This window comes from Ursus americanus, chromosome 6 (assembly GCF_024610735.1).
Source record: "Ursus americanus isolate L20-20 chromosome 6, mUrsAme1.1.p, whole genome shotgun sequence".
Lineage (NCBI taxonomy): Eukaryota > Metazoa > Chordata > Mammalia > Carnivora > Ursidae > Ursus > Ursus americanus.
The window spans coordinates 71,306,225-71,321,101 of record NC_142132.1 but is presented as its reverse complement, the minus strand read 5'-3'; the positions used below and the strand labels follow the sequence as shown (position 1 = coordinate 71,321,101).

Genomic DNA, 14,877 nt, shown 5'->3' with positions numbered 1-14,877 from the left:
TTGTTAGCACCTCAGAGTGTGGGGTCCTGGAAGCCAGTGAAGAAAGTAGACAGCTGGGTCCAGCGCCGCGAAAGGACGCAAGGTGACGGCTGAGGCTGGCCACTGAATCTAGCGCCGGAAGTTAACCCTGGTAGGAGCCGTGGGGCAGCAGCCCGGTGGGCGAGTTCCAGACAGTGAAAAGACAGGGAGCCCTGGCTACTCTCACCACGAGGGGCTTTTCTGCAAAGGGGAGAAGAGCACAGGGCAAAGGCCGCAGGAACACAGGGGATCAGAAGAGGGAATGTCTTATGATGGGTGGGCGTATCAGATCTGTATGCTGCTGAAAATAATCCAGCAGTGAGGGGAGAACTGATGATGCAGGAAATTAAATTCTCTGTTGCAGTAAAATCAAGTTCTGAGTCTGTACAATATGTTGTGATATCAGAGGGTCACAGACTACCAGAAGCTTCCTAGAAAATATTACATTTATCTGTAGGAGATGTTCATATTGTACAAAACACAGTTCTGGGGGCGCCTGGGTGGCTCAGTTGGTTAAACATCTGCCTAGGGCTCAGGTCATGATCTCAGGGTCCTGGGATGGAGCCCCGCTAGGGCTCCATGTTCAGCAGGGAGCCTGCTTCTCCCTCCCCTTCTGCCCCTACATTTCTGCCCCACTCAGGCACACTTTCTCTCAAATAAATATTTTTAAAATATTTAATTTATTTACTTATTTGAGAGAGAGAGCATGCATGAGCAGGGGGAAGGGCAGAAGGAGAGGGAGAAGCAGACTCCCCTGCTGAGCAGGGAGCCCAATGCTGGGCTCTATCCCAGGACCCTGAGATCATGACCTGAGCCGAAGGCAACGGTTAACCGACTGAGCCACCCAGGCGCCCCTAAATAAAATCTTTAAAAAAAACATACACACAGTTCTGTTTTAAGAAGCATAGTTATGCTACTCAGCTGAAGAGATCAAATATAGTTAGCATCATTTTTTAAGAATTATAAAGGGATCTACTTCAGAGATTATCCAGGCTAGGACTTCTCAAACATAACTTACAAAGCAGAGAGTCATCTGAAAATCTTACTGGATCCCAAGAATCTCCTTGTTTAGAACAATGCTCCAGGGTATTCTGACATCAGTGGGCCTCATGTCCCACCTTAAGCTTTCATCTAATCCAGCCCCGTTTCAGTTGGGGAAACTGGTGTCCACTGTTAGACGTATCACAGCCATGACCAAAAACCTTGGATTTCTGACTACTAGTCCTTTCCCACATTTCCTTCTGGGCTTATAGATATAAATCAATGATTTATTTTGGTAAATTAAGCACATTACCTAAATTAAATTTCTAATCAACATATATCTTCCCTTTAAGTTTTATTTTTATTTAAGTAATCTCTACACCCAATGTGGGGCTCAAACTTATGACCCCAAGATCAAGAGTCACACGCTCTTCTGACTGAGCCGGCCAGGCTCCCCAACAGATACGTTCCTCAGATGCGAGGCAGGAGCAGGACGGGGATGGGGCAGCTCTGGAGTCGGGCAAACCTGGGATCCTTCTGGGCTCCATTACATACTGGTTACACGGACCTCAGGCAGCTGATCTTATGCTGTCAGCCTGAATCTCCTCATCTATAAAGCCCTATCAAATGAGGTTATTTATAAGGACTAAATAAGCGATAAAAAGCCATCACTACATTGCTTAGCGTAAGCCTTTCTATACAGACACACAGATCAATGCAGCAGTCCTTTCTATACAATATTGTATCTAATATGCTGTGAAACATAAGCCAACACCTTCTGAAATACTGGGATATCCCAGAAGCCACACTCAAGCAGGGGCGCCAAATGTGTTCAGTTGGGCTCCTATGGTGTCTAACACCAATGACATCATGACATAACAATTTCACCATATGCACTATGTGCAGTTTTGCTAAGAAAAACTACAGTTATTAACATGCGCAAGATAAAGTTCACACGCAACCTCAGGCAAAGTTGTTCTCTACTGCTACATAAAAACTGCCCCAAAGCATAGTGGCTTAAAACAATGGTCTGCTATTTCTTGTAATTCTGTGGGTTAGCCTGGCTCAGCTGAGCTGTTCTTGTTTCTCCTGGTGTCAGGTGACATGATCCGGGTGACTGCACTCAGCTGGGAGTCAGCTGAAGCTTTCACAATCCAAGATGGCTCCAGTCAGATGACTGGCACCTGGGCTAAGGTGGCCTGTAATCAAAGGGGGCTGGCTGGGCCTGTCTTCTACATGTGGCTGTCCAAATTTCCCAACATCTTTTGTTAAAAGACTGTCTTTTTTCCTTTGGATATTCTTTCCAGCTTTGTTGAAGATTAATTGACCATATAGTTGTCGGTTCATTTCTGGGTTCTCTATTCTGCTCCATTGATCTATGTGTCTATTTTTGTGCCAATATCATACTGTTTTGATCACTACAGCTTGGTGATAGAACCTGAAATCTGGAATTGTGATGCCTCCAGCTTTGCTTTTCTTTTTCAAGGTTGCTTTGGGTATCCGGGGTCTTTTGTGGTTCCATATACATTTTAGGATTGTTTGTTCTAGCTCTGTGAAACTAGGGTTTCACATATAGGGACTGCATTAAATGTGCAGACTGCTTTGGGTAGTATAGATATTTTAACAACATTTGTTCTTCCAATCCATGAGCATGGAATGCCTTTGAATTTCTTTAGGTCATCTTCAATTTTTTTTTCATCAGTGTTTTATACTTTTCAGAAATCAGGTAGTTCACCAGGACTGATTCCTAAATTTCTCTTTCTGCTGCGTTACTAGTGAATAGAATTGCAAAAGTTTTCTGTACATTGCTTTTCTATGCTGTGGCTTCACTGAATTCGTTTATCGGTTCTACTAATTTTTTAGTGGAGTCTTTTGGTTTTCTATGTAGAATATTGTGTCACCTGCAAGTAGTGAAGTTTTACGTCTTCCTTGACAATTTGGATGCCTTTTATTTCTTCTTGTTCTCTGATTGCTGTGGGGGGATGGGTTAAATAGGCGATGGGGATTAAGAACCGCACTTGGGATGAGCATCAGGTGTTGTATGGAAGTGTTGAATCACTATATTGCACACCTGAAATTAATATTATACTGTATGTTAACTGGCATTTAAATAAAAACTTTAAAGAAAAAGAAGTCAACTTTTGAAATAAGGATATACTCAATATAAAACATCTGATGTGAATATAAATATATTCAATGTATCTAAGAAACATGTCATTCAAAAAGGAAGGAGTGGGGAAAAAAAAGCTTCCAGGACAAACTAAAAGAAACTAAAAGAATTTGTAATTACCAAACCAGACCTACAAGAAATACTGAAAGGGGTCCTCTAAATAAAAAGAGCCCAAAAGTAACATAGGCCAGAAAGAAACAGACACAATATACAGTAACAGTCACCTTACAGGCAATACAATGACACTAAACTTCTATCTTTCAATAGTTACCTGAAAGTAAATGGGCTAAATGCCCCATCAAAAGACACAGGGTATCACATTGGGTAAAAAAGCAAGACCAATAGATATGCTTTCTGCAAGAGACTCATTTTAGACCCAAAGACACCTCCAGATTGAAAGTGGGGGGAGGAAACCACCTATCATGCTATTGGACGTCAAAAGAAAGCTGGGGTGGCAATCCTTGTATCAGACAAATTAGATTTTAAACCAAAGACTGTAATAAGACATGAGGAAGGACACTGTATCATAAAGGGTGTAGCCAACAAGACCTAACAATTGTCAATATTTATGCCCATAACATGGGAGCAGCCAAATATATAAGCCACTTAATAACAAAATCAAAGAAACACATTGACCATAATATAATAACAGTAGGGGACGTTAACACTCCCTTCACTGCAATGGACAGATCACCTAAGCAGAAGATCAGCAAGGAAATAAGGGCTTTAAATGACACACTGGACACACTGGGCTTCACACATATATTCAGAGCATTTCACCCTAAAGCCACAGAAGACACATTCTTCTTTAGTGCACATGGGACATTCTCCAGAAGAGATCACATCCTGGGTCATGAATCAGGTCTCAACTGGTGCCAAAAGATTGGGATCATTCTCTGCATATTTTCAGACCGCAGTGCTCTGAAACTCAAATTCAATTACAAGAGGAAATTTGGAAAGAATTCCAATACATGGAGGTTAAAGAGCATCCTACTAAAGAATGAATGGGTCAACCAGGAAATTAAGGAAGAATTTAAAAAATTTCATGGAACAAATGAAAGTGAAAACACAACTGTTCAAAACATTTAGGATGCAGCAAAGGCAGTCCTAAGAGGGAAGTATATAGCAACACAAGCCTTTCTCAAGGAACAAGAAAGATCTCAAATACACAACCTAACCTTACACCTGAAGGTGCTAGAGAAAGAACAGTAAATAAAGCCTATACCCAGAAGGAGAAGAGAATTAATAATGATTAGGGGCGCCTGGGTGGCACAGCGGTTAAGCATCTCCCTTTGGCTCAGGGCGTGATCCCGGCGTTCTGGGATCGAGCCCCACATCAGGCTCCTCTGCCATGAGCCTGCTTCTTCCTCTCCCACTCCCTCTGCCTGTGTTCCCTCTCTCGCTGGCTGTCTCTCTGTCAAATAAATAAATAAAATCTTTTAAAAAATTAATAATGATTAGAGCAGAAATCAATGAAATAGAAATCAAAAGAACAGTAGAATAGATCAATGAAACTAGGAGCTGATTCTTTGAAAGAATTAATAACATTGACAAACCCCTGGCCAGACTTACCAAAAGAAAAGAGACAGGGCCCAAATAAACAAAATCATGAATGAAAGAGGAGAGATCACAACCAACACTGAAAAAATACAATTATAAGAACATATTATGAGCAATTATATGCCAACAAAAAAGACAATCTGGAAGAAATGGATGCATTCCTAGAGACATCTAAACTACCAAAACTGAACGAGGAAGAAATAGAAAACCTGAACAGACCCATAACCAGCAAGAAAATTAAGGCAATAATCCAAAAATCTCCCAACAAACAAGAGCCCAGGGACAGATGACTTCCCAGGGGAATTCTACCAAACATTTAAAGAAGAATGAATACCTATTCTTCTGAAGCTGTTTCAAAAAAATAGAAATGGAAGGAAAACTTCCAAACTCATTTTATGAGGCCAGCATTACCTTGATCCCAAAACCAAAGACCCCACCACCAAAAAGGAGAATTACAGACCAGTATCCCTGATGAACATGGATGCAAACATTCTCACCAAAATACTAGCCAACAGGATCCAACAGTACATTAAAAGGATTATTCACCACGACCAAGTGGGATTTATTCCTGAACTGCATGGCAGGTTCAACATCAATCAGTGTGATACACTAAATTAGTAAGAGAAAGGACTAGAACCATACGATGCAGAAAAAGCATTTGACAAAGTACAGCATCCTTTCTTGCTGAAAACTCTTCACAGTGTAGGGATAGAGGATACATACCTCAATATCATAAAAGCCATCAATGAAAAACCCACAAAGAATATCATTCTCAATGGGGAAAAACTGAGAGCTTTTCCCCTAAGGTCAGGAATATGGCAGGGATGTCCTCTATCACCACTGCTGTTCAACACAGTACCAGAAGCCCTAGCCTCAGCAATTAGACAACAAAAAGAAATAAAAGCATGCAAATTGGCAAAGAAGAAGTCAAACTCTCACTCTCTGCAGATGACATGATATCCTATGTGGAAAACCCAGAAAGACTCCACCCCAAAACTGCTAGAACTCATACAGGAATTCAGTAAAGTGGCAGGATAGAAAATCAATGCACAGAAATCAGTTGCATTCCTAGACACCAACAATGAGACAGAAGAGGAAAAATTAAGGCATCGATCCCATTTACAATTGCACCAAAAACCAAATAAATGGTTTGAATAAATCTAACCAAAGAGGCAAAGCATCTGTACTCAGAAAACGGTAGAACACTCATGGAAGAAACTGAGGAAGACACAAAGAAATGGAAAAACATTCCATGCTCATGGATTGGAAGAACAAATATTGTGAGGTCTATGCTACCTAGAGCAATCTACCCATATTCAATGTCAATTGTCAAAATACCATCAACTTTATTTCCACAGAACTGGAACAAATCATCCTAAAATCTGTATGGACCCAGAAAAGACCCCGAATAGCCAAAGCAATCCTGAGAAAGGAGAACAAAGCTGGAGGTATCACAATCCCAAATTTCAAGCTGTACTACAATGCTGAACTAATCAAAACAAGAAGGTATTGACACAGAACAGAAGAGAGAGCCCAGGGGAGAGACAGAAACCCCAATGATCAACCTATGACAAAGAAGACAAGAATATACAAAGGGGAAATAGCAGTCTTCTCAATAAATGATGTCAAGAAAAATGGACAGCTACATGCAAGTGTGAGACTGGATCACTTTCTTAGATCATGTACAAAAATAAATTCAAAATGGATTAAAGACCTAAATGTAAGGTCTGAAACCATTAAACTCCTAAAACAAACACAGGCAGCAATCTGTTTAACAGCATTTTTCTGGATATGTCTCCTGAAGCAAGGGAAGCAAAAGCAAAAATAAATTATTGGGACGACACCAAACTAAGAAGTCTTTGCACAGGAAGGAACTCATCAACAAAACAAAAACACGGGGCACCTGGCTGGCTCTGGCAGTGGAGCGTGCAACTCTTGATCTCTGGGCTGAGAGTTTGAGCTCCATGTTGGGTGTAGAGATTACTTAAAAATACAATCTCCAGGGGGGAAAAAAAGGAAAGGAAAGGAAAGGAAAGGAAAGGAAAGGAAAGGAAAGGAAAGGAAAGGAAAGGAAAGAAAAGAAAAAGCAACCTACTGAATGGGAGAAGATATTTGCAAATGACATATCCAATAAGGAATTAATATTCAAAATACATAAAAAACACACAACTCAACACCAAAAAAACCTAGATAATCCAACTAAAAATTGGGCAGAAGACTTGAATAGACATTTTCCAAAGCAGACCTACAAATGGCCAACAGACACGAGAAGATACTGAGCATCACTATCGGGGGATGCAGATCAAAACCACAATGAGAGGCGCGCCTGGGTGGCTCAGTCTGTAGAGCAAGCGACTCTCGATCTCAGGGTTGTGAGTTCGAACCCCACGTTGGGTGTAGAGATTGCTTAAAAATAAAATCTTAGGGGCACCTGGGTGGTGCAGTCAGTTGAGCATCAGACTCTTGGTTTCAGCTCAGGTCATGATCTCGGGTTGTAAATTCAAGTCTCACATTGGGTGAAGAGATTACTTAAAAATAAAAATCTTTAAAAAAAGAATTAAGACAAGGGTCACCTGGGGTGGCTCAGTTGGTTAAGCGTCTGCTTTCAGCTCAGGTCATGATCTCAGGGTCCTGGGATCGAGCCCCACATCTGACTCCCTGCTCAGTGGGGAGTCTGCTTCTCGCTCTCCCTCTGCCCGTCCCCCTGCTCATGTTCTCTCTCTCTAATAAATGAAATGAAATCTTTAAAATAAGTACATACATACAAAAACAATGAGATACCAGTCAGAAGAGCTACTATCAAAAAGACAACAGATAACCCACTGTTATGTGGGTATGTAAATTGGTACAGCCGCTATGGGAAACAGTATGGAGGTTCCTCAAAAAATTAAAAATAGAAATATCATACAATCCAGCAATTCCACTGCTGGGTATTTAACCAAAGAAAACAAACACTAATTCAAGAACATATATGGATCCCTATGTTTATTGCAGTATTATTTAAAACAGCCAAGATATAGATGCAACCTAAGCGTCCATCCATAGATGAATGGATAAAGACGTGGCACAGACACACAAATATACAATGGAATATTTACTCAGCCATAAAAGAGAATGCAATCTTGCCATTCACGACAACAGGAACACACTACGTGTTCACAACAACAATATCCTAGAGGGTATCATGCGAAATGAAATACGTCAGACAGAGAAAGACAAATACCATGTGATTTCACTTATATGAGGAATCTAAAAAAACAAATGAATAAACAAAAACAGGAACAGACTCCTAAATTCAGAGAACTGGTGGTTACCAGAGTGGGGAGGCCGGTGGGGAAAGCATAACAGGTGAAGGGGATTAAGAGGTACAAACCTCCAGTTTAAAAATAGGTCATGGGGGTGGGGCGGCGCCTGGGTGGTTCAGTCAGTTAGGCGGCTGACTCTTGATTTCAGCTCAGGTCATGATCGCAGGCTCCTGGGATTGAGCCCCACGTTGGGCTCCGTGCTCAGTGGGGAGTCTGATTAAGGATTCTCTCTCCCTCTGTCCCAACACCCCACTAAAAAATAATAAATAAATATTTTTTTAAAAAAGGTCATGGATGAAAACTACGGTACAGGGAATATAGTCAACACTATGTTCCAGTTGGAGACTATACTTACTGTGCTGAGCATTGTACGATGCACAGAATTGCCAAACCACAATGTTGTGCACCTAAAACTAACATAACATTGTATGTCAACTATACGGCAACAAAAAAATAAATGAAAAAGTGTGAGCATATAAATTTAAAAACTAGCACAGTTCTAATAAATGAGAAAACAATGCAAAACAAATGCCATGGTTTTCACTTTTTGTTCTAAATTTTAAACAGTGGTAACAAACCATTCAAGAAGAGATCTTTACTACTGTTTAGTTTGACTACAGGCAGATCAAAGGAGTTAGAATGGTATGTATCAGGTAGCTGCAAAGTAGATGCTGTGCCCTTTACACATCAAAAGATAACAACAAAGATCAGTCTCCTCTGGAACATTCCTGGAGGGTTTCTCAGAAAACAAAACAGACCAGCAAATACTGAAAAATACCAAGTGAATGCGTGCCCACCCATAACAATAAATCTCCAAAAATGAACTAATAATTTACATAGACTCCACTGAGATTCTAGATGAATACTGAGATGGTATATCCAAACACTGAAAGTTTGAACCCTCTCCAAAGAGAAAAAAATTGGGGGGAGGCAGGGAGTGGAAGGAGGAGAGTCCAAACATTCTTCTCTTGTAAGCATTCAGCTTGTTCCGGCTCCGTCCTCCTGCCCACCAATTACAGATGCTCTGAATGAAATCCACACCCTAACCATGGCTCTTGTGGGAGTGGAAGACTGTCATGAAGCCCTGTCATCGAGATTCACTCTGCACTATTTATCTCCCCAACAGGTTTGTCAGCTAAAATTCTGGATGCCCAGTTAAATCTGATTTCAGACCAATAGCCAATCCTTTTTTAGTGTAAGTATGTCCCATACATGTCCCACACCGATACTAAAAAATGATGGGCTGTTGATCTAAAAATCCAAATTTCACTATGCATTTTGTATTTTTATTACCCGAATCTGGCAATATTACTAAAAGGCAAGGGTCCTCAACAGATCCAAAACTCCCCATAGTAAGCATTTTTCTTGTTGGGGCTTTAGATGCTTCATTCTGGGAAAGGCTGGGTCTCTGGGCAGACTGCAATAAATCTTGTTGACCATTATACCCTATTTTGCTGCAGAAAAATTTAGACATGTTTAGAGCCTTTTAGGCAAGCTTGCATACTAACTTCCATTTCACTCAATGTACATTGCTTCACGTGAGAACTGAACTGGTAACTAATTTTCCCATCGGAAAATTAGCTGTTTAGCTCAGTTTTTTTTGTAGACTGATGCTGAGTGATGCAATTTTTATTCAGCCCTGATTTATGGGAGTCTTCCAAGAATGAAACACCTCTCTTCTTCACCTTTTGCAGAAATGTGCCCTGCCTGCAAACTGTCAGTACACAGTGACTTTTTTTAAAAAATTCTTTTTAACACTTTACACCATAACAGGAATAATTTATACTAATCCATGAATGCTCATTCAAGAACCTCGAAATACTTTACAACAATCTTATGACACACACGGGATGAGCAGTACAAGATTCTATTTTGTAAGTCATCCAGTACTGTGCACAAAGTCTAGAACAGTGTGTTTCCTCTGATGTCAAGTATTCCATTCACTGGTGCCAAAGAAAAGTCACTTTTTTTTTTTTTTTTAAAGTTAGTAACTTTAAGTAGGCTCCACACTTAGTGTGGAGCCCAACACAGGGCTTCAATTCACAACCCTGAGATCGAGACCTGAGCAAAGATCAACAGTTGGACGCTTAATTGACTGGGCCACCCAGACACCCCTTTAAAGATTTTAAGTACTCTCTACACCCAACGGAGGCTCAAACTTACAACCCCAAGATCGAGGGTGGCATACTCTACTGACTGAGCCAGCCAGACACCCCAAAAAGTCACATTTTAAGATTTCTTTAAAAAGGTGGGGGGAAGCGCCTGGGTGGCTCAGTCGGTTAAGCATCTGCCTTCAGCTCAGGTCATGATCTCAGAGTCCTGGGACCCAGAACCACTTTGGGCTCCCTGCTGAGCAGGGAGCCTGCTTCTCCCTCTCTCTCTGCCTCTTCCCCCCACCCCGCCCCACTTGTGTGTGCATGCTCTCTCTCTCAAAAAAACAAAATCTTAAAAAAAAAAAAAGGGGTACCTGGGTGGCTCAGTCAGTTAAGCATATGCCTTCTGCTCAAGTCATGATCTCAGGGTCCTGGGATTGAGCCCCACATCTGGCTCCCTGCTCAGCGGGGAGCCTGTTTTTCCTTCTCTCCCTCTGTGCTCTAATAAATAAAATCTTAAAAAAAAAAAAATCCCACAAGATTTCTTGCTCAACAAAAAAATAACTGCTTAGAAAGAGAACATTTTAAATAAAACCTGAGCAGTGGGTTACTGACCCACACAGTTCCGTTTAGAGTGTACTCTCTAGTTTAGGTTGAAAGAAAAAAAGCTGGAAATCACTTTGCTATCTAGGGGCAAAGTGGAAAGAACTTCAAGGTTAATCACCTTAACTGAACCTCTCTACTCCCCCACCAAAAAAAAGAGATGGAGAACAGAAGCACCTGGGAGCATGCTGATGAATGGTTCGTAACCATAAATTCTGGGATAAACCCGTAAACTGTGTCACAAATATTAATTATGGGTACGAGCTCAGGAGATTGCGTACTTATCCCAGGTCATATAAGAGATCAGACTGAAACTAAAGAGTGACATGAAATGATCAACCCCCACTCCCGCCCACCACCCAAGTAGTCGGTGTGACACTGTCAGAAGAGGATTAGGGAGTAGACCAGACCACCTCCTAAGGCCACCCCCAAACATGGGTTTTGACAGGGAAGAAGTGTGTATGGTATATTAGGAAGAGATCTCAATAAACTTAATAACAAATACATGTAATCTGTTTTGTCTGATGCAGAGATTCCAAGATACTGATATAATCTCTATTAGTCATGTTCTAATTATGCCAACACAAGCATTAACAACTATAATGGTGACTCCTTTAGTCTAGACCAGTGGTTCTCCACGACATCAGACCCAATGCTCCCTTCTGTACTGCCCCATAAATATCCGAAATGGAATTCATACTTAACATTACCTACCCATATAGGACTTAAAATCAACAAAAGGCTCATTTTAGTGAAATGAAAGAACAGTAGTTTGTAACAGGAGAATACATATTTTAGTCTGTAAATGCTCAGGCATGACTACACTCAACGACGTGATGAAATAAGGAAATGCTATTCCAAGGGCAAGAATCCAAACACTGAGTCTCTGTCCCTGAACCGAGGCCTCCCACCAGCACTTCAGGGCAAAGCCTGAAGATCTGTCAGGACTGAAACAACTCTTGATTTACCCTAAGAATAGCCAAGACTGAAGACATCATTCCAGCAGAGCCCATTAAGGTCTATGCAATCACGAATGATGTGGGCAAGCTTTTAGAAGAGGGAACTGTGCTGGGCAGGCTCTTGAGGAAAAGTTCCTTCACTGGAAGGTGTAGGAGGTCATGGTTCAGGTAGGTGAGGGATCAACAGGTCAGGATAAGAAATTTCTATTTCCACACCTCTCTAAATGTATCTTCCATGAACTCTTGACACATTCTGAGCTGGCCTCGTTCCATGTCTGCCATCTGCCTCTATAAACATGTTGATTCTACTTCCATCCCGATTCTCTAAAATTACAGAATGGTAGGCCAGGAAACGTATTTTGTATTATCTAATTTTGATCCCCATTTCAGAGTTAGTAAATTTAGTCTCGTTCGGGGTCATGAGGATCGTTAAGAGCAGAGTTAGAGGCCTCTTGACTTCCAGGCCAGGACTGTGTTCATTGTGTCACACTTAAGGAAAAATAAGCTTGATGTTAAAAGATCTTTTTGAGGGACGCCTGAGCGGCTCAGTCAGTTAAGCCTCTGCCTTTGGCTCAGGTCATGATTCCAGGGTCCTGGGATCGAGTCCCGCATTGCTCTCCCTGCTTCACAGGGATTCTGCTTCTCCCTCTCCCTGCCTTCCCCCTGGCTTGTGCTCTCTCTCTCTCTCAAATAAACAAAAAAACAACACATTTCTGAGAAACTGAAACCTACTATGGAAAACAACAAAAACTTAAAAAATCCTGTCTGAAAGTGTCCCAACCATCCTTTTCAAAGCTTCATGAAGTTTCTCTGAAATCAAGCAGTTAAAAATATTAGTAGATATGCAATGTAAGGTGTAACTCTTTCCAAGATAAGAGCTTTTTTTAATGGTGGCCTAGCATTCCACTATTTGGATGTTCTGTATTTTGTTTAATTAACTGCTTCTTATTGGATATCTAGGCTATTCCTCTTTTTTATTATTCACTTAGTGGATTGTAAATTGTTAATGAATCGTTGAGAAATGTTTATATTTATCCAATTAAAAAAAGCTGTCAAAAAACAAAACACAAAAAGGAAAAAGCAAGCAGCCATACTTGTGAACTTAAGAGCCAGAGTTTTAAAAACAAAGGAAAAAAACCTCTGCACATTGTTTTTTTTAGAATACAAATTCTACATTATAACTATGCCCAAAGCCAAACACTTCTTCTTCTCCATCCCCCTTTATTCGATTATTGAATATTACCCCAAATAACCATGCAAATTCATAATGAAAAATTACCTGCATTTAAAATACACAGTCCCCTCGTGGCTTCCATCATGCTTTCCTCTCTCGGGATTGTCCCATTCTACTCCTAACCAGAGTCCTAGCAGAAGAAGAAAAACCAAATGAGGAATAAGTGAGAACAGAGATAATTAATGCTCCTTTTTGCTGCAAATACAAAGACAGTTGGCAATGGAAACCCTGTTACACAGACACCACTGGGGGCAAAAAATATCTTTTGAAAAAGAGCAAGTTAACCTTAGACTCAGGACTGGAATCAGCAAATATGATAGACAGCATGTTTGGTTCAAAAGCCAACAAAAACTACAACTGCAGGAAACAACAGCTAAAATTTACTGAGCACTTACTGAATGCCAGAAACTTTTCTTTGCATTATTTAATGTTATCCTCACAACAGACATTTCATCTTTGTAAAGCAGATAGTGTTACGTTCTTTTTTACCAATTCCTGGACAAATATGCAAGTTTTTGGAGTCCTAATCTACTAATCTGCTTTTCATAAAATAAAAATCTATATATAAGCAGTATCCTTATTCAACATAGGTAAAATAACTCGCTCAAAGTCACATAACTTCAAATCCAGGTCATTCTAACTCCAGAAGTCAAGGCTTACCCATCACACTTTGCTGTCTTATATTTGAATACCACCTCAGTTTTCAGGGCATTTTCTTTACCTTTCCTCCTCCCTTCCACTCTATATACAGCACCGTGCTAGGTGCAAAAGAAAGACGGAGAGGTTCACATCTGGATCAACCCTCCTGGTGGAAACTAGAAAAGCTAGATAAATTGTTTTTGAAAATCACTTCGCATCAATTATGATGGCAAAAAGTCAAACAAAACAAGTGCTGGTGAGGATGTGGAAAATTAGAACCCTTGTGCATTGCTGATGGGAACGTAAAATGCTGCAGCCACTATGGAAAACAGTAGGATAATTCCTCAAAAAGCTAAACATAGAATTACCAAATGATCTAGCAACTCCACTTCTGGGTATGTACCTAAAACAAGTGGAAAGCAGGGACTCAGACACCTGCATATTTAGGGTTATAGCAGCATTATACACAATAGCCAAAGGCGGGAGCCACCCCGCTGTCCACTGATGACGCACGGAAAACAAAACGTGGTGTATCCAGCCATTAAAAGGAATGAAATTCTGAGACACGCTATAGCATGGCTGAACTTTGAAGACATTATGCTAAAACGACATAAGCGAACACAAAAAGATAGGATTCCACATATATGAGACACCTGGAGCAGTCAAACTCATAGACACAAAGTAAAATGGGGGTTGTCAGGGGCTGAGAGAAGAGAATGGGGAGTTACTATTTAATGGGAACAGAGTTCCAGTTTCATAAAATGAAGAGCTCCAGATACGCGGTGGTGAGGGCTGCACAATTAATGTACTTAATACCACTGGACTCTACACTGAAAAATGGTTAAAACGGTCAATTTAGTTGTGTATATTTTCTACAATTTTAAAAATATGTGTACATCCCAGAGAGCTACTAAGGCAGCAAAGAATTACAAGGCCAACATGTGGGAGAAGAAGGAAACCCAAAGAGTTGGACTAATAAGCACTTAGAGCAATATTTTCCCCTGAGGCATCTGATAATCCTGATATAAGAAGCTAAAAAGCTGAACAGAGCTTTAGACAGATTTCAGGGGCTAAGAAATCAATACTGAAAAATCACAGCCCCCCAGGGAAGGTGAAACTGCTGAGAAACTCTCTAGGATTTGTACTGGGCTCAAGACGTCTTCATTCTAAGAGTAAGGAAGAACCAGTGCTAAATAAACTAACCCTTGTAGGGATTAAAGGCCAACTTCAAATAATCTTATTCTCAGGTAAATTTAAAGTGATCTAGGATTGCTACTGACCCCAGCTACCTGCCCAAGTAAATTTCCATCTTTTT

The 14,877-nt window shown here is 40.6% G+C and overlaps 1 protein-coding gene across 3 annotated transcripts in view; it reads right to left on the bottom strand.

The window, feature by feature from the left end:
• The window catches only part of TBCE (tubulin folding cofactor E), a 75,809-nt gene that overhangs the window by 22,386 nt on the left and 38,546 nt on the right, over positions 1 to 14,877 (bottom strand). For all 3 annotated transcript variants that reach the window (XM_045783721.2, XM_087863136.1, XM_045783722.2), the window contains one exon: positions 12,969 to 13,053. In XM_045783721.2, the coding sequence (XP_045639677.2) occupies positions 12,969 to 13,053 (85 nt within the window). The remainder of the gene's footprint in view (positions 1 to 12,968; positions 13,054 to 14,877) is intronic.